General features: G+C 41.3%; 1 protein-coding gene across 3 annotated transcripts in view; it reads right to left on the bottom strand.

The window, feature by feature from the left end:
• The window catches only part of LOC126273080 (putative phosphatidate phosphatase), a 97113-nt gene that overhangs the window by 28276 nt on the left and 42075 nt on the right, over positions 1-26762 (bottom strand). For all 3 annotated transcript variants that reach the window (XM_049976491.1, XM_049976493.1, XM_049976492.1), the window contains exons 3-4: positions 20491-20792; positions 5087-5144 (exon numbers count right to left, since the gene is read on the bottom strand). In XM_049976491.1, the coding sequence (XP_049832448.1) occupies positions 5087-5144; positions 20491-20792 (360 nt within the window). The remainder of the gene's footprint in view (positions 1-5086; positions 5145-20490; positions 20793-26762) is intronic.

Below are 26762 nucleotides of genomic sequence, written 5' to 3'. Positions count from 1 at the left end.
TGTGATATTTCATGAGTTCCTAGCCAGGAGAGAATTTTATAATATCACCTGTGTGCTTTAATAGTTTAGTTTCTTGAGTTTCTGTGTACTAATTTAATATCTAATGGTCACATTTCTTATGTTTTTGTTTGCATTGGAAAGAAAACCGATTTTGTTACAAGTTTCTAATCAGGGAGAATTATTTAGTTTCACCTGAGTGCTTTCATAGTTAGGTTTTTGAATCTCTGGATATTAATATAATTTATTAGACATAGTTTCTACATTTTTTTCAGTATCTACAGTAGTGTTCCGCAGCATGTGCTGATAGTCCATTTAGCTGGATAGTTTAGTTTTCCACGGTCTTTAGTATGACAGGGACTGCAATTGTTGTGTGAGGATGTTAGCCAAGTTGATGACACTTCGTTCTCAGCTCCAGGCTAGCATGGCTTCAGTTATACAGCTTGAGGCTACAGTGGATGGGTACCACTGTTACACGCTGGCTGTGGGGATCCAATGGACGTCCAGCACGTCTGAATCCTCTGATCGGTTCTCACCGATGGCTAGCCCAGTTACTGCTCGCACTGAGGCTGACCCCTCACCTGTGGTTGAGAGGGAGGTTGCCTCGGGGCGTAGCAGGTTGTGAAAGACTTCCCAGATGGCTGCATGTAAGGCCTCCCCAGTTAGTCTGACAAACAGGTTGCTGAGTTGTTGCTGAGCCATATGCCATCGCCTGTCCTGTTTCAGAGGAAACCTCTCGGCCTGCAAGATCTGGACAATCACAGAGGGTGGGATTATTGATAGATGGGAGCTCCAACATTAGTTGTGTTATGGGGTCCCTTAGGGACATGCTGCCAAGAAGGGGAAGAAAACCAATGTGCACTCCATGTGCATATCAGGTGGAGGCATTCCAGATGTGGAACAGGTCCTCCCAGATGACATAAGGAGCACAGGGTGCAGCCAACTGCAGGTGGTGGCTCACGTTGGTACCAATGATGTGTGTCACCTTGGATCAGAAGAGATTCTCTCTGGTTTCGAGCAGCTGACAGAAGTGATAAAGACTGCCAGACTTGATTGCGAGATGAAAGCAGAGCTGACCATTTACATCATAGTTGACAAGACCGATTGCGGACCTCTGGTACAGAGCCAAGTGGAGGGTCTGAATCAGTAGCTCAGACAGTTCAGCGACTATGTAAGCTGCAGATTCCTCAACTTGCTCAAAGGATGGTTGGGCTTCAGGTTCTGCCAAATAGGTCAGGAGTCCACTATACGCAGGAGGTGTCTATGCAGTCTGTGTGAACTGGGAGTTTTTTTAGGTTAGAGGGTCTCAAGACACACAAAAAGGGCTTCAGTCACAAACAGTGTAAGCCGTATACAGGAAGAATGTAGATAAGGGAACCGTGGGTATAACAGTCGTAAATTGTTGTAACTGTGTTGGTAAAGTACCAGAGCTCCAAGTGCTAATAGAAAGCACTGATGCTCAAATTGTTATAGGCACTGAATGCTGGCTAAAGCCAGAGATAATGCCAGTTGAAATTTTTGTGAAGAACCTAATGGTGTTTCGAAAGGATAGGCTTAACACAGTTGGCGGTGGTGTGTTTGTAGCTGTTAGAAGTAGTTTATCTTGTCACGAAACTGAAGTAGGTAATTTCTGTGAGTTACTGTGGGCAGAGGTCATTGTTGGCAACCAGAATAAAATAATAATTGGTTTCTTTTAGCAACCTGCCAACTCATGTAACACAACTGCTGAAAGGTACAAAGAAAATTTGAGTTTGATTTCAAACACGTACTCGATTCATATGATTATAGTTGTTGGTGTCTTTAATTTACCCTCAATATATTGGCGAAAATACATGTTTAATTTCGGAGGTACACATAAAACATCATCTGAAATTGTGCTAAATGGATTCTCTGAAAATTATTTCAAACAGGTAGTTCATGAGCCCACGTGAGTAGTAAACGGTTGTGAAAACACACTTGATCTCTTAGCAACAAATAATCCTGAGTTCCTAATGATCATCAAAACAGATATAGGGACTAGTGAACACAGGGTTGTCATAGCAAGATTGAATATGGTAATCCCCAAATTCGCCAAACATAAACGAAAATACACCTTTTCAAAAAAGCAGATAAAAATTAACTTGAAGCCTTCCTGAGAGACAATCTCCACTCATTCCAAGTTAACAATATATGCGTAGACCAGATGTGGCTTGAATTTGAAGATGTAGTATCAGCAGCAACTGAGAGATGTATACCACATAAATTAACCAATGACGGAGCTGACCCTCCTTGGTACACAAAATGGGTTAGAACACTGTTGCAGAAACAACGAAACAAACAAGCCAAATTTAAACAGACGCAAAATCCCCATATTGGAAACCTTAGCGTGGAGTTCAATGCAAGATGCTTATAATAGTTCCTAAGATGAAACTTTGTTTCGAAACCTGGCAGAAAATCCAAAAAAGATTCTGGTCGTACATAAAATATGTTAGCGGAAAGACACAATCAATGCCTTCTCTCTGCGATAGCAATGGACACACTATCAAAGACAGTATTGCCAAAGCAGAGTTACTAAGCACAGCCTTCCAAAATGCCGTCACAAAAGAAGACAAAGTAAATATTCCAGAATTCGAATCAAGAACAGCTGCCAACATGAGTAATAAAGAAGTAAATATCTTTGGAATATTAAAGCAACTTAAATCACTTAATAAAAGCCAGTCTTCTGGTCCAGACTGTGTACCAATTAGGTTCCTCTCAGAGTATGCTCATGCAATAGCTCCATACTTAACAATCATATACAACCGTTTGCTCAATGAAAGATCCATACGCAAGGACTGGAAAGTTGTACAGGTCGCACCAATATTCAGGAAAGGTAGTAGGAGTAATCCACTAAATTACAGGCCCATATCATTAACATCGATATGCAGCAGGATTTTGGAACAGATATTGTGTTTGAACATTATGAACTACCTTGAAGAAAATGCTCTATTGACACACAGTCTACAAAGATTCAGAAAACATCATTCTTCTGAAACGCAACTAGCTCTTTATTCACCTGTAGTGTTGAGTGCTACAGACAAGGTATTTCAGATTGATTCCATATTTCTTGATTTCCAGAAGGCTTTTGGCACTGTACCACACAGGCAGCTTGTAATGAAATTGCGTGCTTATGGCATATTGTCTCAGTTATGTGACTGGATTCATGATTTCCTGTCAGAGGAGTCACAATTCGTAGTAACCGACAGAAAATCATCAAATAAAACAGAAGTGATTTCTGGCATTCCCCAAGGTAGTGTTATAGGCCCTTTGCTGTTCCTTATCTATATAAATGATTTGGGAGACAATCTGAGCAGCTGTCTTCAGTTGTTTGCTGATGACGCTGTCGTTTATCGACTAATAAAGTTATCAGAAGATCAAAAGCAGCTGCAAAACTATTTAGAAAAAAACATCTGAATGGTGCGAAAAGTGGCAGTTGACCCTGAATAACGAAAGGTGTGAGGTCATCCACATGAGTGCTTAAAGGAACTTGTTAAACTTTGGTTACACGATAAATCAGTCTAATTTAAAAGCCATAAATTCAACTAAATACCTAGGTATTACAATTACAAACAACTTAAATTGGGAGGAACACATAGAAAATGTTGTGGGGAAGGCTAACCAAAGACTGTATTTTATTGGCAGGACACTTAGAAAATGTAACAGACCTACTAAGGAGATTGCCTACACTACGCTTGTCCGTCCTCTTTTAGAATACTGCTGTGCAGTGTGGGATCCTTACCAGATAGGACTGACGGAGCACATCGAAAAAGTTCAAAGAAGGCAGCATGTTTTGTATTATCGCGAAATAGGGGAGAGAGTGTCACAGAAATGATACAGGATTTGGGCTGGAATTCGTTAAAAGACAGGCGTTTTTCGTTGCGACAGAATCTTCTCACAAAATTCCAATCACCAACTTTCTCCTCCGAATGCGAAAATATTTTGTTGACACCGACCTACATAGGGAGGAACATTCACAACAATAAAATAAGGAAAATCAGAGTTCGTATGGAAAGATATAGGTTTTCATTCTTTCTGCACACTATACAAGATTGGAATAATAGAGAATTGTGAATTTAGTTCGATGAACCCTCTGCCAGGCACTTAAATGTGATTTGTAGAGTATCCATGCAGCAGTAGATGTAGTAATAATGGTCAAAGCAATGGAAATTAGTCACATCAGCTTTCATTTACTTTCACCTGCTGACAACATATACAGTTCTTTTTCGAGTATTTAAATGTACTATATAATTTCTGTGCACATGCTTTTCCCACTGCACAAAGCATTCGGAACTGCCACCAACGTAATATCAAGAATAAAGTAAAACAAAAATCAGTTACTATGACAGGAAAGTGATATTATACTGCAGTGATGAGTATGCTGTGTGTGTTCAGATGTATTTAAGTTTTTCCCACACAATAAGCCATAAGCAATGAAATAACAGATCAGCCGATAATTGGTGCACTAAGAGTGAAAGTATTATTCCCTGCTCTTAGTTTAAGGTATGTATGCAAGGCTAATCCCCAGAAAGAAAACAAGTACTATGGCAAATTATACTTTAATGCTAGATATCCAATCAATATTAAAAGCTTGCAGAAGAGGGGGGGAAAAAACAAAGGTTTTACAAAAATTAATCTAGAATTGAAGATTTTCCTCTCTATAAAGTTATGCTTGTTGTCACACCTTACATTTAACTTATACTAATGTTATGTGTAACTTTGACAGAGATTATACTTTCACAGTGGATAATCTACTAATTAAAGCACACAAAAACTGAAAACCCCGATGGCACAATGATGAAAATACAGAGAATAAGAAACAACAATGATGCATTACAATGCTCTCTGTTTTGAGATTTCATGTGGAATGGACAGAGCAGAATGTCCTCAACACCAAAAGGGGTATCACTGGCATATTTAGAAAGGAAAACAGCAAAACAAGCAGTTTGTTTCACAGTGGACTGAATTTTAAATTCCGTCTTCCATTTGAACACTACGGGAACACTCCATCACCAGGCGCATGCTCTATATTTGCATTCCCTTGTTATTTAAAACATATGTATCTGGTACTTACTACTAAATATATCATTGTATATGCTGAAAATGAAGAATGTCCTGATGGAAAAGACAACCTGAAAGTTAGCAAAAAATAGTCTGTTATTCACACATCTAAAAACAAGAATTCCACAACATTATGTTTAAGTCAAAATTGCAAAACAAAATTTGAAGATTTAAAACAGCAAAATAGCTGCAAAGAAATCAATATGAACAATAAGGTGAATGCAATACATCAATGATTCAGAGTTTCATACCAAATATTGAGATACTTGAGGAAACAAGAGTCATTGTGTGCTGTCACCGCCAGACACCACACTTGCTAGGTGGCAGCCTTTAAATCGGCCGCGGTCCGGTAGTATACGTCGGACCCGCGTGTCGCCACTATCAGTGATTGCAGACCGAGCGCCGCCACACAGCAGGTCTAGAGAGACTTCCTAGCACTCGCCCCAGTTGTACAGCCGACTTTGCTACCGATGGTTCACTGACTAAATACGCTCTCATTTGCCGAGACGGTAGTTAGTATAGCCTTCAGCTACGTTATTTGCTACGACTTAGCAAGGCATCATGATCAGTTTCTATTGATATTGTAAATCATGTACCGTCAAGAGCGACGTTCGTCATTAATGGATTAAAGTGAAGTATTCCACCAGCTACATCCGTTTTTCTCAATTCTAATTCCCTTGTCATGTTCCAGACCTCACACCAGCCTGCGTGAGCTAAAACGCGTGCATTTCGGCCTCCTTTATTAAACGGTGTTGGCTCTCCTGCCAACCACAACACATTGTAAATGTTTCATCAATTGAAGATGAGATGTTTCAAGTTAAGAAGTAAATGTAGTGAGCTTAAAAAATGTGCAGCTGGAAATGTTTGATGAAAAACAGTGATCCATACACAAAGCTTGGGGATTATGAATGTCAAATAAATATGGAGCAATTAGAACATTGTTCAGCCAAGTGTATAAAATTTATGCACAGGTAACTTCCATCAAATTTCATCATAGCATTTTTTTGCATTTGGTATAGTTATGCATTAATCTGACAACTGTTGTAAAACCAGTATAACAGGTTAAAATAATGCACTTGACAGTAACTCAAATGTTTGGTGTTATGCCATTTAATTTATCTGAAATATCTGAGCAATGCTTTACTCAACCAGTTTTCCTCTCTTAGATATAAATTAACTAAACGGTATTTGAACTACTGAAGCAGCACAGGGAAGAGCAGAAAGATAAGTCAAAATAGGAATAAAGAAGTAGATGTTTCAGATACTGAAGTGGCAATCTCAGAATTTAACTATGTTTCTTCTTCACTTGGAAAGATTGCTCGAGTCGTTTATCAGAAACTTTTACACCATCCTTTGCAATAACTAACATAAACACATATGTTGAAAATGTAAAAGCTTTTTCTACAAACACAACACATAAATGCAAAATTGGAAAGTTTTCATATTACTTTTGGCACTTCACAAAGAATTCTTTGTTTAATTTAAGAAAATTGAGTTCCTCTCTGCAATTGTCATATGAAGAAAATACATAAAAACCTGAGGAAGGGGGAATGAGATCCCTTCACTGTGTAATGCCAAATGGCCACCATAAGAAACAAACAATTATGAAAGAAAAGCATACAAGAAAATAGAATAGGCACACCGGGGACAGAGTGAAGAAAATGGAATGGCAATTCAGGAATAAATGCACAAGCCGATGCTGCAAACAAGAAAAATTAAAATGATAATTAGTCAAACTGGAAAAAAATAACTACAGGAGATATATGAGAAACTGTGCAAGCAGAGCTTTCAAATACTGAAGTCACACTGTCTCCATTGATGTATCTTTTGTTCCTTTCTTCGCACAGGAAGGTTACAGGAGTGACTTGTCATAAACTTGTACATAATGACTTGCTGTAATTAACATATATACAGATACTGAAAATGTCAAAATTCTTTCTACAAGCATTACACATGTACATACAATTGGAAAGTCTTGACATTACCTCTGAAACTGCCCAAAACATGGTCCATGAAATGATTTCACAAGTCCAGTAACTTATTTCAAGGACAGTAGATTTTCAACATGCTGATTATAATGCAATTAAGAAAATAGTAACATTGTTTGACTCATCCAAATTGCAAAAAGCCCAAATAACTGACAAAATAAATTTTTCAATTCATCATTCACAGCTTTAAATATAGTGGATCTTTTTGTCTCTCAGGCAATAAAATGGCACAATTAATACCGTAAAGTATGAGCATTACTTAAAAATGAAGCAGCATTTAATCGAAAATTTAATAATTATACCATTTTTCCAGAACAAGACTTTTATGAAAACATTTACAAATACATATGCTAACATTAATTTAATTTTTATGATTTGAGCATACACTGAAAATTTCTTTAGGACCTTAGTTTGCTCATCATACATTAAAAAAATTAATTCTGATGCAAGTAGTTTCTTACTAATTAAATGAACACAAAGAATGTGCAATGAACATCATAATGAAATCCAAACATCATCATTCAGGTGGAAAAATGTTTTAAAAGGATGATCCTCAAAGATGTTGACAGAATAGTGTGACAAATACAGTTTCTATTAAACAATAATAAGAGGATTTCTTCACACTGAAAGGAATGCTGATCTCTCAATGATACTGCACACTCCTAAAAAGGTTATCAACAATTGCCTTCTATTGGTAATGGTGTACAATTATTACAGACTTCCCAATTGGTGCAGTAGTTGTGAGAAGTGAAGGTAAAGTTCACCAGAGTGACATATTACAATTGCTTCCTATGAATGAGATTTCAAGTACTGTCAAACTTGGTGTACTCTGTCTGCAAGGGACTTATTGTCTCAGTGAATGAATTCTCCTTTAGTCTTATTTAATTCATCTACAAACGAAAGTTCAATTTTCAAAATGCTGTAGGAAGAGAAGCACTGCTCAGAATGAGATTCTAATTTGAACAGCACATTACTGATGCATGGGGAAAAAACCCTGACAAGAATTTGATCATTAATGGTGCTGTAAGCATCAGAATATGCACACCAACAACACAGCTGTTCTTCATTTTGCCTCTGAGACAACCAACATGACTGTTCCTATGAAGGATCATTTGCTGCTGGTAAAGCTCTTTTACAAGAATGGTGACTGTGTGCCAGTAGCCATGCAAACGCTCCAAATATTCAAGAGTATGAAAAAAGCCACTGGTCCAATGTCTGGTAAGGGTCTGGAGAAAATTATTGGAAAATCCAAAAGGAAAGGTTCTTTTGAAGTGCGATGTGGCAGAGGGAGGAAAGTAGTTGATCCAACATCTGTTGAAGATGTGGCCACGGCATTGCAGGAGGGTTAGAAAGGTGTTGTGCAAATATGCAGTGCACGGGTAGTTACCTGAATACTGGAAATGCCTTTGAGCATGGAGCATAAAATCCTACAAAACATCCTGCAATTGCTATCCATACAAAATCGTCCATGCTCAAGAGTTGCTTCCTGCTGGCTTGCCAGAATTGCAGAATATGAGCAATGGAAAATCCACGCAAACATCAACTGGTATCACTTCATTTTGCAAGGTGACTGTATGGTGAGGGTTGACAGCATTGTTTATCGTAGGTCCGTATTTTTTCAAAGAGATGAGACTTGCATGTCCTGTTACCTACAATGTTACCAGTAAACAACATGAGAGCCTTTCATGCACCTAGTCATTCCAACTCTTAAACAGCATGAATGTGTGGGTAGGATAAATTTTATGCTAAGTGGAGCTCCCCCCCCATGAACCATGGACCTTGCCGTTGGTGGGGAGGCTTGCGTGCCTCAGCGATACAGATGGCCGTACCGTAGGTGCAACCACAACGGAGGGGTATCTGTTGAGAGGCCAGACAAACGTGTGGTTCCTGAAGAGGGGCAGCAGCCTTTTCAGTAGTTGCAGGGGCAACAGTCTGGACGATTGACTGATCTGGCCTTGCAACATTAACCACAACTGCCTTGCTGTGCTGGTACTGCGAACGGCTGAAAGCAAGGGGAAACTACAGCCGTAATTTTTCCCGAGGACATGTAGCTTTACTGTATGATTAAATGATGATGGCGTCCTCTTGGGTAAAATATTCTGGAGGTAAAATAGTCCCCCATTTGGATCTCTGGGAGGGGACTACTCAAGAGGATGTCGTTATCAGGAGAAAGAAAACTGGCGTTCTACGCATCGGAGCATGGAATGTCAGATCCCTTAATCGGGCAGGTAGGTTAGAAAATTTAAAAAGGGAAATGGATAGGTTAAATTTAGATATTGTGGGAATTAGTGAAGTTCGGTGGCAGGAGGAACAAGACTTCTGGTCAGGTGACTACAGGGTTATACATCTACATCTACATCTACATCCATACTCCGCAAGCCACCTGACGGTGTGTGGCGGAGGGTACCCTGAGTACCTCTATCGGTTCTCCCTTCTATTCCAGTCTCGTATTGTACGTAAACACAAAATCAAATAGGGGTAATGCAGGAGTATGTTTAATAATGAATAGGAAAATAGGAATGCGGGTAAGCTACTACAAACATCATAGTGAACGCATTATTGTGGCCAAGATAGATACGAAGCCCACACCTACTACAGTAGTAAAAGTTTATACGCCAACTAGCTCTGCAGATGACGAAGAAATTGAAGAAATGTATGATCAAATAAAAGAAATTATTCAGTTAGTGAAGGGAGACAAAAATTTAATTGTAATTGGTGACTGGAATTCGAGTGTAGGAAAAGGGAGAGAAGGAAACATAGTAGGTGAATATGGATTGGGGCTAAGAAATGAAAGAGGAAGCCGCCTAGTAGAATTTTGCACAGAGCACAACTTAATCATAGCTAACACTTGGTTTAAGAATCATGAAAGAAGGTTGTATACATGGAAGAACCCTGGAGATACTAAAAGGTGTCAGATAGATTATATAATGGTAAGACAGAGATTTAGGAACCAGGTTTTAAGTTGTAAGACATTTCCAGGGGCAGATGTGGACTCTGACCACAATCTATTGGTTATGACCTGTAGATTAAAACTGAAGAAACTGCAAAAATGTGGGAAATTAAGGAGATGGGACCTGGACAAACTGAAAGAACCAGAGGTTGTACAGAGTTTCAGGGAGGACATAAGGGAACAATTGACAGGAATAGGGGAAAAAATTCAGTAGAAGAAGAATGGGTAGCTCTGAGTGATGAAGTAGTGAAGGCAGCAGAGGATAAAGTAGATAAAAAGACGAGGGCTGCTAGAAATCCTTGGGTAACAGAAGAAATATTGAATTTAATTGATGAAAGGAGAATATATAAAAATGAAGCAGGCAAAAAGGAATACAAAAGTCCCAAAAATGAGATCGACAGGAAGTGCAAAATGGCTAAGCAGGGATGGCTAGAGGACAAATGTAAGGATGTAGAGGCTTATCTCACAAGGGGTAAGATAGATACTGCCTACAGGAAAATTCAAGAGACCTTTGGAGAGAAGAGAAGCATGTGTATGAATATCAAGAGCTCAGATGGCAACCCAGTTCTAAGCAAAGAAGGGAAGGCAGAAAGGTGGAAGGAGTACATAGAAGGTTTATACAAGGGCGATGTACTTGAGGACAATATTATGGAAATGGAAGAGGATGTAGATGAAGACGAAATGGGAGATACGATACTGCGTGAAGAGTTTGACAGAGCACTGAAAGACCTGAGTCGAAACAAGGCCCCCGGAGTAGACAACATTCCATTAGAACTACTGATGGCCTTGGGAGAGCCAGTCATGACAAAACTCTACCTCACTGCAATGGAGCACTTCCTTTCACGCCAATCACCTGCCACCCTACCTAAAACCTCTTTCCTCGTCACCTTAGCCAGCTTCATCCTGACCCACAATTTCTTCACTTTTGAAGGCCAGACATACCAACAATTAAAGGGAACAGCCATGGGTACCAGGATGGCCCCCTCGTATGCCAACCTATTTATGGGTCGCTTAGAGGAAGCCTTCTTGGTTACCCAACCTTCCAACCCAAAGTTTGGTACAGATTTATTGACGACATCTTCATGATCTGGACTCACAGTGAAGAACAACTTCTGAATTTCCTCTCCAACCTCAACTCCTTTGGTTCCATCAGATTCACCTGGTCCTATTCCAAATCCCATGCCAATTTCCTTGACGTTGACCTCCACCTGTCCAATAGCCAGCTTCACACATCCGTCCACATCAAACCCACCAACAAGCAACACTACCTCCATTATCACAGCTGCCACCCATTCCATATCAAACGGTCCCTTCCCTACAGCCTAGGCCTTCGTGGCAAACGAATCTGCTCCAGTCCTGAATCCCCGAACCATTACACCAACAACCTGAAAACATCTTTCGCATCCCGCAACTACCCTCCCGACCTGGTACAGAAGCAAATAACCAGAGCCGCTTCCTCATCCCCTCAAACCCAGAACCTCTCACAGAAGAACACCAAAAGTGCCCCACTTGTGACAGGATACTTCCCGGGACTGGATCAGACTCTGAATGTGTCTCTCCATCAGGGACACGACTTCCTAAAATCCTGCCCCGAAATGAGATCCATCCTTCATGAAATCCTCCCCACTCTACCAAGAGTGCCTTTCCACCGTCCACCTAGCCTTCGTAACTTCTTGGTTCATCCCTATGAAATCCCCAAACCAACTTCCCTACCCTCTGACTCCTACCCTTGTAACCGCCCCTGGTGTAAAACCTGTCCCATGCACCCTCCCACCACCACCTACTCCAGTCCTGTAACCCGGAAGGTGTACACGTGTGAAAGCACCCATGTGATTTACCAACTGCCCTGCCTGCACTGTGACGCTTTCTATGTGGGAATGACCAGCAACAAACAGTCCATTCGCATGAATGGACACAGGCAGACAGTGTTTGTTGGTAATGAGGATGACCCTGTGGCTAAACATGCCTTGATGCACGGCCAGCACATCTTGGCACAGTGTTACACCGTCCGAGTTATCTGGATACTTCCCACCAACACCAACCTATCCGAACTCCGGAGATGGGAACTCGCCCTTCAGTATATCCTCTCTTCTCGATATCCGCCAGGCCTCAACCTCCGCTAATTTCAAGTTGCCACCGCTCATACCTCACCTGTCTTTCAACAACTTCTTTGCCTCTGTACCTACTTCCTAAAATTCACAAACCCAAACATCCTGGCCGCCCCATTGTAGCTGGTTACCAAGCCCCCACAGAACGTATCTCTGCCTACGTAGATCAACACCTTCAACCCATTACATGCAGTCTCCCATCCTTCATCAAAGACACCAACCACTTTCTCGAACGCCTGGAATCCGTACCCAGTCTGTTACCCCCAGAAACCATCCTGGTAACCATTGATGCCACTTCCCTATACACAAATATCCCGCACGTCCAGGGCCTCGCTGCAATGGAGCACTTCCTTTCACGCCGATCACCTGCCACCCTACCTAAAACCTCTTTCCTCGTCACCTTAGCCAGCTTCATCCTGACCCACAACTTCTTCACTTTTGAAGGCCAGACATACCAACAATTAAAGGGAACAGCCATGGGTACCAGGATGGCCCCCTCGTATGCCAACCTATTTATGGGTCGCTTAGAGGAAGCCTTCTTGGTTACCCAAGCCTGCCAACCCAAAGTTTGGTACAGATTTATTGATGACATCTTCATGATCTGGACTCACAGTGAAGAACAACTCCAGAATTTCCTCTCCAACCTCAACTCCTTTGGTTCCATCAGATTCACCTGGTCCTACTCCAAATCCCATGCCACTTTCCTAGATGTTGACCTCCATCTGTCCAATGGCCAGCTGCACACATCCGTCCACATCAAACCAACCAACAAGCAACAGTACCTCCATTATGACAGCTGCCACCCATTCCATATCAAACGGTCCCTTCCCTACAGCCTAGGCCTTCGTGGCAAACGAATCTGCTCCAGTCCTGAATCCCTCGACCATTACACCAACAACTTGAAAACAGCTTTCGCATCCCGCAACTACCCTCCCAACCTGGTACAGAAGCAGATAACCAGAGCCACTTCCTCATCCCCTCAAACCCAGAACCTCTCACAGAAGAACCCCAAAAGTGCCCCACTTGTAACAGAATACTTCCCGGGACTGGATCAGACCTTGAATGTGGCTCTCCAGCAGGGATACGACTTCCTAAAATCCTGCCCCGAAATGAGATCCATCCTTCATGAAATCCTCCCCACTCCACCAAGAGTGTCTTTCCGCCGTCCACCTAACCTTCGTAACCTCTTGGTTCATCCCTATGAAACCCCCAAACCACCTCCCCTACCCTCTGGCTCCTACCCTTGCAACCGCCCCCGGTGTAAAACCTGTCCTATGCACCCTCCCACCACCACCTACTCCAGTCCTGTAACCCGGAAGGTGTACACGATCAAAGGGAGAGCCACATGTGAAAGCACCCACGTGATTTACCAACTGACCTGCCTGCACTGTGATGCTTTCTATGTGGGAATGACCAGCAACAAACTGTCCATTCGCATGAATGGACACAGGCAGACAGTGTTTGTTGGTAATGAGGATCACCCTGTGGCTAAACATGCCTTGATGCACGGCAGCACATCTTGGCACAGTGTTACACCGTCCGAGTTATCTGGATACTTCCCACCAACACCAACCTATCCGAACTCGCCCTTCAGTATATCCTCTCTTCTCGATATCCGCCAGGCCTCAACCTCCGCTAATTTCAAGTTGCCGCCGCTCATACCTCACCTGTCTTTCAACAACTTCTTTGCCTCTGTACTTCCGCCTCGACTGACATCTCTGCCCTTAACTCTTTGCCTTTAAATATGTCTGCTTGTGTCTGTGTATGTGCGGATGGATATGTGTGTGTGTGTGCGAGTGTACACCTGTCCTTTTTTTCCCCTAAGGGAAGTCTTTCCGCTCCCGGGATTGGAATGACTCCTTACCCTCTCCCTTAAAACCCACATCCTTTCATTTTTCCCTCTCCTTCCCTCTTTCCTGACGAAGCAACTGCCAGTTGCGAAAGCTCGTAATTCTGTGTGTGTGTTTGTGTGTTTTGTTCATGTGCCTGTCTGCCGGCGCTTTCCCGCTTGGTAAGTCTTGGAATCTTTGTTTTTAATATATTTTTCCCATGTGGAAGTTTCTTTCTGTTTTATTTACATGTGTCTGTATATGTATGGATATGTGTGTGTGTGTGTGTGTGTGTGTGTGTGTGTGTGTGTGTGTGTGTGTGTGTGTATACCTATCCTTTTTTCCCCCTAAGGTAAGTCTTTCCGCTCCCGGGATTGGAATGACACCTTACCCTCTCCCTTAAAACCCACATCCTTTCATCTTTCCTTTTCCTTCCCTCTTTCCTGACGAAGCTACTGCTGTTCTCCCTAAGTAGTAATACTTAGGCTTGATAATAACTGTTGCAAGAGAAGCTACAAACGGCATACAGCACTGATTGTAGGATACAGTTCAGAATGCAAAGTCAAACAGGACTGTTAAACATCTGATTTGTATTTAGTTGCACAATAACTCTTATTGTTGTGTGTATACTAAAGGTACTTCAAAAATAAGTTGCAATGTCGTCTCAACCTAAGACCACTGTACAAGAGTGGTGCATTGCCAGAAGAGAGCAAATGTTCTGGGTTTCCAGCAGACAGTTCTGCTAAAGTATGAATAACAGCTGTATAACAGTGTGGGACTGAAATTGTGCAGCACATGGAAACATACTCCGAAGTTGAAGTATACGCAACAGTACCATTCTTTTGAGCAAAACATCTAAACTGCACAAACATTCACTGTGAGATTCTGAGAGTATGAACCAAATGCAATATTGTATACAGCTGTAGTGAAACGGTGCCAACAATTTGATGAATGGTACACAAATGTGGGTGATGCTGGTCAGAAAGGACAGCGACTGACATCAACCAAAGATGATAATGTCCAGGCAATTGGGGAACTGATTCGCCGCAGTCACAGATTTTTGCAATGGTTAGGATGTCCACACAGCAATTCCCAAATGGCTCTGTGACCAAGGATTTGATTTCTATCACTGTGGTATTGAACAACTGGTACAGTGTTCTGAAAAATGTTTACCAGGATTTGGTAATTGTGCTGAGAAACAGTGGTGTATATCTTTATAGTTTTGAAGTGTAGTGCAGCATAAAGTAAAAGTTATGTGGCCTGCCATAACAACGAAATAATGAGCAACTTACTTTTTGAAGTTCCCTTGTAGATTTTGAGCATAGTATTCCAAGAACTCAGAAGACTGACGGTTACCATGAACCTCAAAACATCAGAGTTTGGAAAGAAAGAAAGAAAGAAAGAAAGAAATGCATATTATGACAATTATCACTGGATGCCTGGTAAAATTTTCTGGTGCCTAGATATAAAAACGAGCTAAAGACATTGGCTTGTATGGTTTTTACTGGAAACGTATGTACCAGTTATACAAACTGAAAGAAAAAAATGAAAGTTATCCACTGACAGTTTGGGAACAGACACAACACTATCCTTTTTAACGTATTTTAAGTTAATACCTGGCCAAAGATGTCTACTAGTATCAAACATAGGCCTTAATTTGAGGAGTACATCTCAAGCATAGCACTGTATAGAAGTGAATCGTGGACTGTGGGAAGACTGTACAAGGAAAGAATCAAAGTGTTTGAGAGGAGGTGCTATAAAAGGATGTTGAAAATTTAGTACAATGATATGATAACGAGGTGTGTCTCTGCAGAATCGGTGAAGGAAGAAACTTACAGAAAACACAGACAAGAAGAAAGGACAGGTTGGTAGGACACGTGTCAAGACATTAACAAACAATTTTCATGGCACTGGAGGAAGCTGTAGAGGATAAAAATTGTTGGAGAAGGTGGAGATTAGAAAATATCCAACAAATAATGAAGAATTCAGGGTCCAAGTGCTATTCTGAGATGAAGTAGTTGGCAAAAGACAGGAATTCACAGTGAGTCACATCAAATCAGCCAGAAACTTGATGAGAAGAATAAAGTTAATGAATAACAGACTATTTTTGTTGCAAAGAGCGGTGGGTTGATAGCTAGATCATTGGAAGCAGATAGAGGAAGAACTTATCAAATACATATATGTCAGTTATACTCATTTTGGATCAAGGTTATAAGAACAACGCATTTTTGTATATTCCTTTCTCAGGCAAGAAAGACAGATTCCTCTTTCTTAGAGAAAGGAACATCTAAGTTCTAAAGTTAATATTTTCTCCTTTTAGTATTTCTGTCAGCACTACAAGGAAATTTATCTCTCAAAGTATCATCTAGCCAGTTTTTCCCCCTGTAATTTGTCAGTTTTCCCACTGGCACATCAACAATTTATGTAAGACAATGCCAGACCCACACACCACTATGGTATGACACCCTTTCATAGTAGAGTACTAGTATTCTTGAGAGCAGCCCTATACACAGTATCTTGTTTACTATTTACTTTTATCTTAAATGAGTATCTCCAAGTTACTTTCACACTTTGAAATTTGCCTACAGTTTCCTTAGATAATTATCTGGACGTAACCCATACAGGGACTGACAAAGATTTCTAAATTCATTCTTGAGATCAGACTATGGTTAACAACAAAAGCAGAACATTTTGGGAACTTTCAATGAATGGTTCTCTAAAACTAATACTGAAAATAGGTGACGGGGAAGTCATATAAATTCAAATAAATGTGTAGTGATGCAGCATTTTCATGTAAAGACGATTTTGCAAAAGGTGCAAATAAACAAGTTTAGCAATGGAGGAAATTTTGTGCTTCTATATATACATCTGCATCTATATGGACGCTCTGCAAATCACATTTAAGTGCCTGGCAGAGGTTTCATCGAACCACATTCACAATTCTCTATTATTCCAATCTCATATAGTGCGCGGAAAGAATGAAAACCTATATCTTTCCATACGAGCTCTGATTTTCCTTATTTTATCGTTGTGATCATTCCTCCCTATGTAGGACGGTGTCAACAAACTATTTTCGCATTCGGAAGAGAAAGTTGGTGATTGGAATTTTGTGAGAAGATTCTGTCGCAACGAATTCCAGCCCAAATCCTGTATAATTTCTGTGACACTCTCTCCCCTATTTCGCGATAATACAAAACATGCTGCCCTTCTTTGAACTTTTTCGATGTGCTCTGTCAGTCCTATCTGGTAAGGATCCCACACTGCACATCAGTATTCTAAAAGAGGACGGACAAGCGTAGTGTAGGCAATCTCCTTAGTAGGTCTGTTACATTTTCTAAGTGTCCTGCCAATAAAATGCAATCTTTGGTTAGCCTTCCTCCTTCCAATTTAAGTTGTTTGTAATTGTAATACCTAGGTATTTAGTTGAATTTATGGCTTTTAGATTAGACTGATTTATCGTGTAACCAAAGTTTAACAAGTTCCTTTTAGCACTCATGTGGATGACCTCACACCTTTCGTTATTCAGGGTCAACTGCCATTTTTCGCACCATTCAGATGTTTTTTCTAAATAGTTTTGCAGCTGCTTTTGATCTTCTGATAACTTTATTAGTCGATAAACGACAGCGTCATCAGCAAACAACTGAAGACAACTGCTCAGATTGTCTCCCAAATCATTTATATAGATAAGGAACAGCAAAGGGCCTATAACACTACCTTGGGGAATGCCAGAAATCACTTCTGTTTTATTTGATGATTTTCTGTCGGTTACTACGAATTGTGACTCCTCTGACAGGAAATCATGAATCCAGTCACATAACTGAGACAATATGCCATAAGCACGCAATTTCATTACAAGCTGCCTGTGTGGTACAGTGCCAAAAGCCTTCCGGAAATTCAGAAATATGGAATCAATCTGAAATCCCTTGTCTGTAGCACTCAACACTTCATGTGAATACAGAGCTAGTTGCGTTTCAGAAGAATGATGTTTTCTGAATCTTTGTAGACTGTGTGTCAATAGAGCGTTTTCTTCAAGGTAGTTCATAATGTTCAAACACAATATCTGTTCCAAAATCCTGCTGCATATCGATGTTAATGATATGGGCCTGTAATTTAGTGGATTACTCCTACTACCTTTCCTCAATATTGGTGTGACCTGTGCAACTTTCCAGTCCTTGGGTAGCAATCTTTCATTGAGCAAACAGTTGTATATGATTGTTAAGTATGGAGCTATTGCATCAGCATACTCTGAAAGGAACCTAAGTGGTATACAGTCTGGACCAGAAGACTGGCTTTTATTAAGTGATTTAAGTTGCTTTATTATTCCGAGGATATTTACTTCTTCGTTACTCATGTTGGCAGCTGTTCTTGATTCGAATTCTGGAATATTTACTTCGTCTTCTTTTGTGAAGGCATTTTGGAAGGCTGTGCTTAGTAACTCTGCTTTGGCAATACTGTCTTTGATAGTGTCTCCATTGCTATCACAGAGAGAAGGCACTGATTGTGTCTTTCCACTAACATATTTCACATACGACCAGAATCTTTTTTGGATTTTCTGCCAGGCTCCAAGACAAAGTTTCATCTATTATAAGCATCTCGCATTGAAGTCCACGCTAAATTTCAAGCTTCGGTAAAGGTTTCCAATATGGGGATTTTGTGTCTGTTTAAATTTGGCATGTTTGTTTCATTGTTTTTGCAACAGTGTTCTAACCCATTTTGTGTACCAAGGAGGATCAGCTCCGCCATTTGTTAATTTATTTGGTATATATCTCTCAATTGCTGCTGATACTATTTCTTCAAATTCAAGCCACATCTGGTCTACACATATATTGTTAACTTGGAATGAGTGGAGATTGTCTCTCAGGAAGGTTTCAAGTTAATTTTTATCTGCTTTTTTGAATAGGTATATTTTCGTTTATGTTTGGTGAATTTGGGGATTACAATATTCAATCTTACTGTGTTCACTAGTCCCTGTATCCATTTAGATGCTCATTATTAACTCAGGATTATTTGTTGCTAAGAGGTGAAGTGTGTTTTCACAACTGTTTACTATTCGCATGGGCTCATGAACTAACTGCCCGAAATAATTTTCGGATAATGCGTTTAGCACAATTTCGGATGATATTTTATGCATACCTCTGGAATTACACATGTATTTCTGCCAACATATCGAGGGTAAATTAATGTCACCACCAACTATTATTGTATGAGTCAGGTACGTGTTTGAAATCAAACTCAAGTTTTCTTTGAACCTTTCAGCAACTGTATCAACTGAATTGGGAGGTCGGTAAAAGGATACAATTATTATTTTATTCCGGTTGCCAACAATGACCACTGCCCATACTAACTCACAGGAAGTATCTACTTCAATTTCGCGACAAGATGAACTACTTCTGATAGCAACAAACAGGCCACTGCCAACTGCATTTAGCCTATCCTTTCAGAACACTGTTAAGTTCTTCGCAAAAATTTTGGCTGAGTTTATATCTGGCTTTAGCCAGCTTTCAGTACCTATAACAATTTGAGCATCAGTGCTTTCTATTAGCGCTTGGAGCTCTGGTACTTTCCCAACACAGCTACAATGGTTTACAACTGTTATACCAGTGGTTCCTGTATCTATGTTCTTACTGTGGTCAGCCTGCTCCCTTTGTGACTTAAGCCCTTCTTGGGTTTTCCCGAGACCCTCTAACCTTAAAAACTGCCCAGTCAATGTCACACAGACCCCGCTACCCGTGTAGCTGCCTCCTGCGCATAGTGGACACCTGACCTATTCAGTGGAACCCGAAACCCAACCACCCTTTGGTGCAAGTCGAGGAATCTGCAGCCTACACGGTCGCAGAACCATCTGAACCTCCCATTCAGACCCTCGTCTCGGCACAATACATATCCTGTTATCTAACAATGATCAATGAATCAAGAATCATTTAATGCAGTTTAGGAGAATTAAATAAGCCACACTCAAACAAACTGCTGAATTTACTGTTCAGACTTCCTCCTGCATCTCAAAATATCAACATTTATCAAAAAAAAATATTAACATAGCTCACAATAAAATATTGGTCTAAAATAATTCTTCTGATATAAGCGGCTATGTGATTACTAGTAAATAAATGGAAAGAGCCAGTTGTTCACAGCGCATTCAAACATCCCCTTAAAAACTTTACTGAGGAGATATGGCACCCATTTCTCCTTTAAAAACAATACTAATAAATAAAAATTCTCACTACTCATATCTTGTCAGTTTAAATACATCGCAGGTCTCTGGTAAGTTCAGGCTTATCTTCTGCTTGGCATTTAAAAACCCCACCAGATTAAAGATATGTTGCACCTAAAGAAATATACAGTACCATAAGTTCTTGTGCCATTAGCCTTCTCAAATATAAAGGAAGCATTGACAACTGTTAACATCCAATTCATAGTATTTTGCAATCAACTTCCTTCCACTGAAACAAATATCCATTCTGACATTTAGATGGAGTCTATACAATTTATGCCGAAAACCCGTGATAGAAAGTATAATAATTTGATTAAAAATAAGCAGTTACCTGACTTCTTTGAATAACTCTGGGTGGTCACCAGTGCAAGTAAATTCCTCAATGTATTTGTGCATATTTTTTGGCTCTGTACAGGTAATATTTGGCACACATACAGCAAAGAAATGCGGCCGCAGACGTCCTATAACATATTTTGCGATGTCTGTTGTCAAGTGGGAACATGCAACTCCAAATCCAAACACTCCTATCGTTTTATATGATGACCAAATCCAGGGTGGAATTGCTCTTCCATAGAATGTTCTTGCCACTTGTCCATTTGACTGTCTATAGTGTATGAATTCAGTAACAACAAACTGAAATTATAGAACAGAAAATGTAAGCAAAAAAATACATGTTAGACTAAATAAATATGCAATACACAAGTTATAAGGAAAAAAGTTAATGTATCAACTCAGAAAGCTGCCTGTTTGTCTGTAACATGATTCTTTGACTTTGGAGCAGAGTTTACTTTTATTAAATTTTTTGAAAAATTTCAGCTGTTCCAGTTTGAAATACAGTTCTCATCTCTCAAGAAATTTCCCCTGAAACATATTGTTGGCAAAAATATTGGAATATCCTAATGTAATTATCAACAAATCACCAAAATATACACTTCACACAACTAATTAGTAATAAACAACATACCTACTAAATAATAACTAAATACGAAATAATAACATACATACTAAAAATGGATACTAAATACTAAATAATAACATACCTACTAAAAAATGGAAAATCCAGGATGGAATAATGACAGTATTATGAAAAGGAAAGATGTTACCATGTAGCGGAGGCACCAAGTTACAGATAGGCATAACAAAAAGACTATCAAACCAAGTTTTTGGCCAAACAGCCCTTCATCAGAACTAGACAACATGCACTTGCACATTCACACAAATGCAACTCACACACACACATGAAAAAAGTCTTTGGCTGACAATGTCAGACTGTGAGTAGCAGCATGTGATGGGAGAAGCAAACTGGGTGGTGGGGATAAGAAGGACACTGGTTGGGGAAGGGAAGGATAGCAGAGTAACTCACACACACACACGTGAAAAAAGTCAGACTGTGAGTAGCAGCATGCGATGGGAGAAGCAAACTGGGTGGTGGGGATAAGAAGGACACTGGTTGGGGAAGGGGAGGATAGCAGAGTAGGGGTGAGGGACAGTGAATTGGTACTTTTGGAAGCATACAGGGACGGGGTGGGGATGGAGTAGGGTGGTTAGGTGCAGTCAGGAGGAGGGGGGAGGGGGGGGGCAGTGGAAAAGGAGAGAAGGAAAATTTCTGTGGGTGCTTTGGTGGAACAGAGAGCTGTGCAGTGCTGGAATGGGAACAGGAGAGAGGATAGGTGGCTAAAAACACTGATTAATGAAGATGAGGGTTGGGTTGGGTTGTTTTCGGGGAAGAGACCAGACAGCAAGGTCATCGGTCTCATCGGATTAGGGAAGGAAGTTGGCCGTGCCCTTTGAAAGGAATCATCCCAGCATTTGCCTGGAGTAATTTAGAGAAATCACGGAAAACCTAAATCAGGATGGCTGGACGCAGGGAGAAGATGAGGCCGGGAGGGTTAGGAGAATGTAGGATATATTGTAGGGAGGGTTCCCATCTGCACAATCCTGAAAAGCTGGTGTTGGAGGGCAGGACCCAGATGGCAAAGGCAGTGATGCAGTCACTGAAATGAAGAATGTTGTTTGGGCAGTGTGCTCAGCAACTGGGTAGTCCAGCCATTTCTTGGCCACAGTTTGTTGATGGCGATGTATGCAGACAGACAGCTGGTCAATTATCATACCCACATAGAATTCAACAAAGTGGTTGCAGCTTAGCTTGTAGATCACATGACTGTTTTCATTGGTAACCCTGCACTTGGTGGGATAGGTGATGATTGTGACCGGACGGGAGTAGGTGTTAGTGGGTGGACGTATGGGACAGGTATCGCATCTAAGTTTATTACAGGGATATGAGCAATGATGCAAAGGGTTGGGAGCAGAGGTTGTGTAGGGATGGACAAGGATATTGTGTAGGTTTGGTGGATGATGGAATACCACTGTGGAAGGTCGTGGGAAGGACAATGGGATGGACATTCCTTATTTCAGGGAACGGCGAGAGGAAGTCGAAACTCTGGCAGAGGATGTGGTTCAGTTGCTCAAGTCCTGGGTGGTACTCAGTCATGAGGGAAAGATCCTCTGTGCTGGACAGTGATACTATGGGAGGTGCTGGGTAACTGGAGAGAAAAAGCACAGGAAATCTGTTTCTGTACAAGATTGAGAGGGTAATTACGTTCTGCAAAGGCCTCAGTGAGATCCTTGCATATTTTGAGAGGGACTGCACATCGCTACAGATGCAATGCCCATGGGTAGCTAGGCCTTATGGAAGGGATTTCTTGATCTGGAATTGGGGGCAGCTGCTGTAGAGGAGGTATTGTTGGTGGTTGGTAGGTTTGATATGGATGGAGGTACTGATATAGCCATCTCTGAGGTGGAGGTCAACATCGAAGAAGGTGGCTTGTTGGCTTGAGGAGGACTAGGTGAAGCAAATGAAGCAGAAGGTGTTGAGGCTCGGGAGGAATGTGGATAGAACGACCTCACCCTCAATCCAGGTCACAAAGATTCCTCTAGATGGTACATGAAAAGGTTTGTGTAGGATAGTGCCATGCTCGTAAGCATGGAAGTATGTACACAAAGATGGTGATATTGCAACCATTCTTGGTGTGTGAGTAGTGCTTCGGATTATGTGTATAAATATACTTTAAAAAAGTGCATCATACAATCATTTGCTGCTGCATGATCACAGGCAGTCAGCACTGGAACATAATGGTCTGGTTTTTTCGATACCATCATCCCATGGAAATTTCATTACCTGGGAGTACAAGAAGTGAAAGTTAATGTAAAATGTACCTTAACATGAACTAGCCACCTGGAGATGAACCTTTCGGTTTGAAACTGGTAATGGCACTATTTAAATAAATAAATAGCATTGTAAAAAGTTGCTGTTGTCTTCTCTGTAAGAGTTAATCTATATTTCTATGAACTGTTCAACAACTGTATCATCTGGGTCGACGGTCAATAAAAGGGACTAACAACTAAGTTATTCAAGTTGTTAAGTATAACCTCTACCCATACTCATACTCACAGAAAATATTTACTTCAATTACACTACAATGTAAACTACTCCTGACAGAAATAAACACTCCAGCACCAACCGTATTTAACCTGAGATTTCTGAACACAGTTAGGTTCTTCGTAAAAATTTCGGCTGAACTTATTTCTGGCTTTAGCCAGCTTTCCATTCATATAACAATTTGAACTTCAGTGCTATCTATTAGCACCTGGGGCTCTGGTTCTGTCCCAACACAGCTACAACAATTTGCAACTACGTTACCAATTGCTGCTACATCTACCTTTGTCCTGTGTTTACCATGCACAATTGTAGCCTGGTGTCCTTTCTGTTGTTTCCTGAAACCTCTAACGTAAAAAGTAGCTCACTCTCCTCCACACATCCCCAACTACCCATGTGTAGTGGACCCCTGAACTACACACATCAAAAAAGTTTTGCATCACCTTACTTCTGAGAGAGTACCAGTACCTATACACAAAATTGGAATAGAGATCAACATAAACATCATTTCCATCCTTTTTATTGCTCATGAAAACCACACATTGCATATTGTACCACAATACAGCGATACCTTCAGAGGTGATGGTCCAGATTGCTGTACACACTGGTACCTCTAGTACCCACATCCTCTTGCACTGAGGCATGCTTGTATTTGTTGTGGCAAACTGTCCACAAGTTCATCAAGGCACTATTGGTCCAGACTGCCCCACTACTCAATGGCAATTTGGCGTAGATCTTTCAGAGTGGTTGGTGGTTCACATCGTCCATAAACAGCCCTTTTCAATCTATCCCAGGCATGTCCGATAGAGTTCAAGTCTGGAGAACATGCTGGCCACTCTAGTCGAGCGATTTCATCATCCTGAAGGAAGTCATTCACAAGATGTGCATGATGGTGGTACGAATAGTCGTCAATGAGGACGAATGGTTTGCCAATATACTGCCAATATGGTTGCGTTATCAATTGGAGGATGGCATTCACATATCGTACAGCTGTTACGGCGCCAGCAGTGTATGTCAGCCCCACGTAATGCCACCCCAAAACAGCAGAGAACCTACACCTTGCTGCACTCACTGGACAGTGTGTCTGAGGCGTTCAGTCTGACCAGGTTGCCTCAAAACACGTCTCTGATGATTGTCTGATTGAAGGCATATGCGACACTCATCAGTGAAGAGAATATGATGACAGTCCCGAGCCGACCATTCGGCATGTTGTTGGGCCTATCTGTACCGCACTGCGTGGTGTTGTGGTCACAAAGATGGACCTCATCGTGGACTTCAGGAGTAAAGTTGCGCATCATGCAGCCTACTGTGCACAGTTTGAGTTGTAACATGACGTCCTGTGGCTGCACGAAAAGCATTGTTCAACATGGTGGCATTGCTGTCAGGGTTCCTCTGGTCCATAATCCATAGGTAGCAGTCATCCACTGCTGTAGTAGCTGTTGGGCAGCCTGAACGAAGCACATGATCAAGATTTCCTGTCTCTCTGTATCTCCTCCATGTCTGAACAACATTGTTTTAGTTCACTCTGAGGTGCCAGGACATTTCTCTTGTTGAGAGCCTTTCCTGGCACAAAGTAACAGTGCAGATGTGATCAAACTGTGGTATTGACCACCTAGGCATGGATGAAATGCAGACAACAAGAGCTGTGTACCTCCTTCCTAAAGGAATGACTAGAACTGATCCCCTGATGGACCCTCTCCGTCTAATAGGTGCTGCTCATGCATGGTTGTTTACATCTTTGGCCAGGGTTAGTGACATCTTTGAACAGTCAAATGGACTGTGTCTGTGATACAATATTCACAATCAACGTCTACCTTAAGGAGTTCTGGGAACTGGGGCGACACAAAACTTTGTTTGATGTGTGTATTAAGCGGAACCCAGAAACCCAGCACCCTATAGCGCAAGTCAAGGAATCCTCAGCCTACAAAGTTGCAGGAACCATCTGAGCCTCTGATTCAAATCCTCAACTCGGCTCTGTGCCAAAGGACCACAGCTGGTTCTGTGGCAATGCTACGCAGCGATGCTATGCATGGGGGACCGATATGGACCACCACTTGGAGTTGGCTGCATCCTGTGCTCTTCGTGGCATTTGGAAGCAACCGTACCACATCTGGAAAGACTCCTCCCAGTATCCACACACTGGATTCCTACCCCTCCTTGGCAGCCATATCCCTATGTGGCCCCATTACGTGCCCAATGTTGGACTTCCCAACTACCAGTAATCCCACTGACTGTGAATACCCAGACCTGGTGGTCCAACAGGGAGAGTGAGTGCATCAGCCCAGGTTCTTTGTCAGCCATAGACAGCACCCAAACCCTGTTTGTCAGACAAACTGGAGAGGCCTCCCAATCAGTTCCCTCGGAAAATCTTTTGCTGCTTGCCACATATTGGAACACCCTCCCACTCAAACACGGATGAGGGGTCAACCTTAGTGCCGGCAGTACCAGGGTGGCCACAGTAGTGGACTGTTTGAGGATCACACAGGACATGCTTGACACCCCTCGGATCCCCATGTCTAGCACCCTACAGTGATGCCCATTAGCAACAGCCACAAGCTGTGTGACAGAAGCCAGCAGCACCTGTAGCTGTAGGTAAAGAGTCACCAACTCAATTTGCATCTGAACACAGCAGTCATAGTTTCTATCCATGCTAAATATGGGAGAAATACACTCTGGACAGTTAATGAAACGTGAACTGTGCTTGAAAATACACAAACGCGTACGAAATACAGGAGTTTAAACTAAAGAGCACAGAGGGAATCTAAAATAAGTCACTTCTTATGAGAAGCTGTGTGAACTCACAGATGAAAATGTTGTAGCATGATGTGCTGCTGCAGTAATGAAAGCTATAACTCGACTGTATTATTCACCACACTCCTGTGATCCAAAGGAGCAATTCAATGGCACTGATTTCTGCAGGAAATAGATGTAGGTTGATCACATTTGAATGATATTTAGAGGTCTTTTCTAAATAATGGAAAGCAAGGAGTCACACTGACCAACTGTGCCAGAGGAATAAACCTAATCACACAATCAGGGAACATAATAAGTGGTCTCCCACATGCTTCAAAACTGAGTACACTCCTGTCCTTGACCTATATAAATTACCAACGAACTGCAGTATGACTACTATCTGGTTGCCCACAATTTCAAATAAGAATGCCGCA

The sequence above is a fragment of the Schistocerca gregaria genome, chromosome 5 (assembly GCF_023897955.1).
Source record: "Schistocerca gregaria isolate iqSchGreg1 chromosome 5, iqSchGreg1.2, whole genome shotgun sequence".
In the NCBI taxonomy this organism is placed as follows: Eukaryota; Metazoa; Arthropoda; class Insecta; order Orthoptera; family Acrididae; genus Schistocerca; species Schistocerca gregaria.
Note: the sequence above shows the minus strand (reverse complement) of the source record. Positions and strands in the feature narration are given on the sequence as shown.